Source organism: Mandrillus leucophaeus, unplaced genomic scaffold (assembly GCF_000951045.1).
Source record: "Mandrillus leucophaeus isolate KB7577 unplaced genomic scaffold, Mleu.le_1.0 Scaffold7, whole genome shotgun sequence".
NCBI lineage: Eukaryota > Metazoa > Chordata > Mammalia > Primates > Cercopithecidae > Mandrillus > Mandrillus leucophaeus.
In genome coordinates, this window is record NW_012107585.1 from 6215136 (window position 1) to 6217528 (window position 2393).

The 2393-nt window shown below is 37.7% G+C and overlaps 1 protein-coding gene across 1 annotated transcript in view; it reads right to left on the reverse strand.

Moving 5' to 3' along the window:
- SPPL3 (signal peptide peptidase like 3) overlaps nucleotides 1–2393 on the reverse strand; it is a 173979-nt gene that overhangs the window by 68650 nt on the left and 102936 nt on the right. Inside the window, exon 2 of the mRNA XM_011964462.1 lies at nucleotides 2267–2344. Coding sequence (XP_011819852.1) covers nucleotides 2267–2279 — 13 coding nt within the window. The 5' untranslated portion in view covers nucleotides 2280–2344. The remainder of the gene's footprint in view (nucleotides 1–2266; nucleotides 2345–2393) is intronic.

Sequence of the window (2393 nt, forward strand, 5' to 3'; positions counted from 1 at the left end):
GCCACCACGCCCAGCTAATTTTTGCATATTTAGTAGACGGGGTTTCACCATGTTACCCAGCCTGGTCTTGAACTCCTGGGCTCAGGGCATCTGCCTGCTTCAGCCTCCCAAAGTGCTGGATTACAGGTGTGAGGGACCACGCCTGGCCAGTTTCCTCATCTGTAAACAGGGAGGTTCACCAGATAAATCCTTTCTTCCTATATAATTCTACGATACACTTACTACATAAAATTTGGTTTAAAACTTGCTCAATCCTAAAATGATACAGCCCTTCAGAAAACAATAATATGTAGTAAGAGGCATTTCATACTCTGTTGAAGTATTTCCACTTCTGGATATTTATCTTGGTGATATAATTCAATAAAAGCAAATAATCCATAAAGCTATCATCACTGTAAGAGCCCACTTGTCCAACAAGAGTGGAATAAGATGAGTAACACAAAGAAATGCCAAATTACTAAAACAGTATGAAGATAATTTGTAGAAAATATTTGTCTGGTGCAAATAATCAGAATATAAATGATTTCAACTATGAAAATGTATACAGTATATAAACATATGCCAAATGGAAGGTAGTCTGCACTACTCAAAGTAGTATTAGGGTTGTGAGTCTAAACATGGCTTCTTCTGTGTTTAATTGCAAAGTCTTTTGAAATGTTAATGCATTATATACTCAAAGGGAAAAAAATCAGATACTTGTCCACAGGGTAGAGATGAAAAATATCAAGATCACATTGATAAGGTTCTAAGTTCCTCTGGTTTGATTAATGCTTCCTGAGAGTGGTTATGAATCTGGAGTTCTCAGCAGACATCTCAGTGATTAAAACTTTGGTCGGTGTATACTGAAATTACCCACAATATTTTACTTGTTTTACTCAGTATTGAGGTAAAGACTGCAAGTCTGTGATTTTATAAAGTAGCTATTAAAATTCAGACACAATACTGCATAGTTCAAAATCTTTATGCCTGGGTATTTCACTTATCCCTATTACTACCTTTGAAGTTCTCAACTTATAATTCCTCAAGCAGCATTTTTTGGTAGGTTCATCAACCACTAACCTATTTGAGTTATACAACCATTAAAGCTCCTCTCGACTGAAAATAGTGGAAAAGGGGAGTGTGTATCTAGTGTCTATATTTTCCCTCCTATTCCTATGGCTGCCTGCTGGGATGAGAACCTCAGCAGGATCTAGTCTCAGCATCTCCAAGGTTATCAGAGAGAATACCTGGTAATGCTACAACACACAACCCTAATAATTGTAAGATGAACCCTATGAAATTGTTTCTGTGGGCCAAAATATTAATAGTCAACCATCAGCAATTTTGTATGGCTTAACCTTGGATGTCAAGCCTTTGGATTAAGAAAAACATGATGTAAATTTCCATAAGGACATAATCTACTTACAAGCATTTTAGGACAATTTTTTTTTTTTTTTTTGAGACATAGTCTGGCACCGTTGCCCAGGCTGGAGTGCAGCAGTGTGATCATAACTCATTGTATCCTCAATCTCCAGAAGAAGGAGAAGTGCTCCTCCTTCTGCCGCAGCCTCCTGAGTAGCTGGGACCACAGGCACTACCACCATGCCTGATTAATTTCTTTAAAACATATTTTTTGTAGAGACGGGTCTTGCTATGTTGCCCAGGCTAGTTTTGAACTCCTGGGCTCAAGCAATCCTCCTGTCTCAGCTTCCCAAAGTGCTGGATATAGGCATATGGCACTGTGCCCGGCCAAAGATTAAGAACTTTATTAGCATCCTGGGTATAGTTTTACTTCGGTTTCCCTGGTCTTCGTAAGCCTACCACAGGTTTGCAACTATACTTTGATTTTCGGTTAGGGAAAAAAAAAAACCAACATGAAATGTTCTCTTTGTCATTTTATTACATGGATATTCAGTAATTTTTTTTCATATTTCATATTTCATTATCCTTCCATTTAAACTCTTTGTTCCCTTTGAGATTCTAGAATCACTGTCAAAGACTCTCTCCTTAACCTTCTCAATAAAGAGTGCATTAGGTGATTAATTTCAGAACCAGCATTTTAAGCAATTAGTTTTTACATGTTAGCATTAACATGCTAAACTCATCAGCACAACCAAGAAGTGTTTAACAGCAGCCAATTAAAAAACAAATAGCAGAACTCTCTATTCTGAGTCAATTCCTGCCGAAGTCCTGTTTTTCTTCACAAAGTTTTGGTACCAGCACTTCCAGAGCAATGGCTCCTTCTTCCACCTCCAACTTAAATCAACCCCATTTGAGAACATCTTACCTGAAACTACCATAGACTATAAGAAGAATGGAAATCAGAAATGTAGACACTTGACTGGAATCCACCAGGGAATAGGCCCTAGAGAAATAAGAGGAAAAAAATTTAAATCACATGCAGTGAGTCCTAA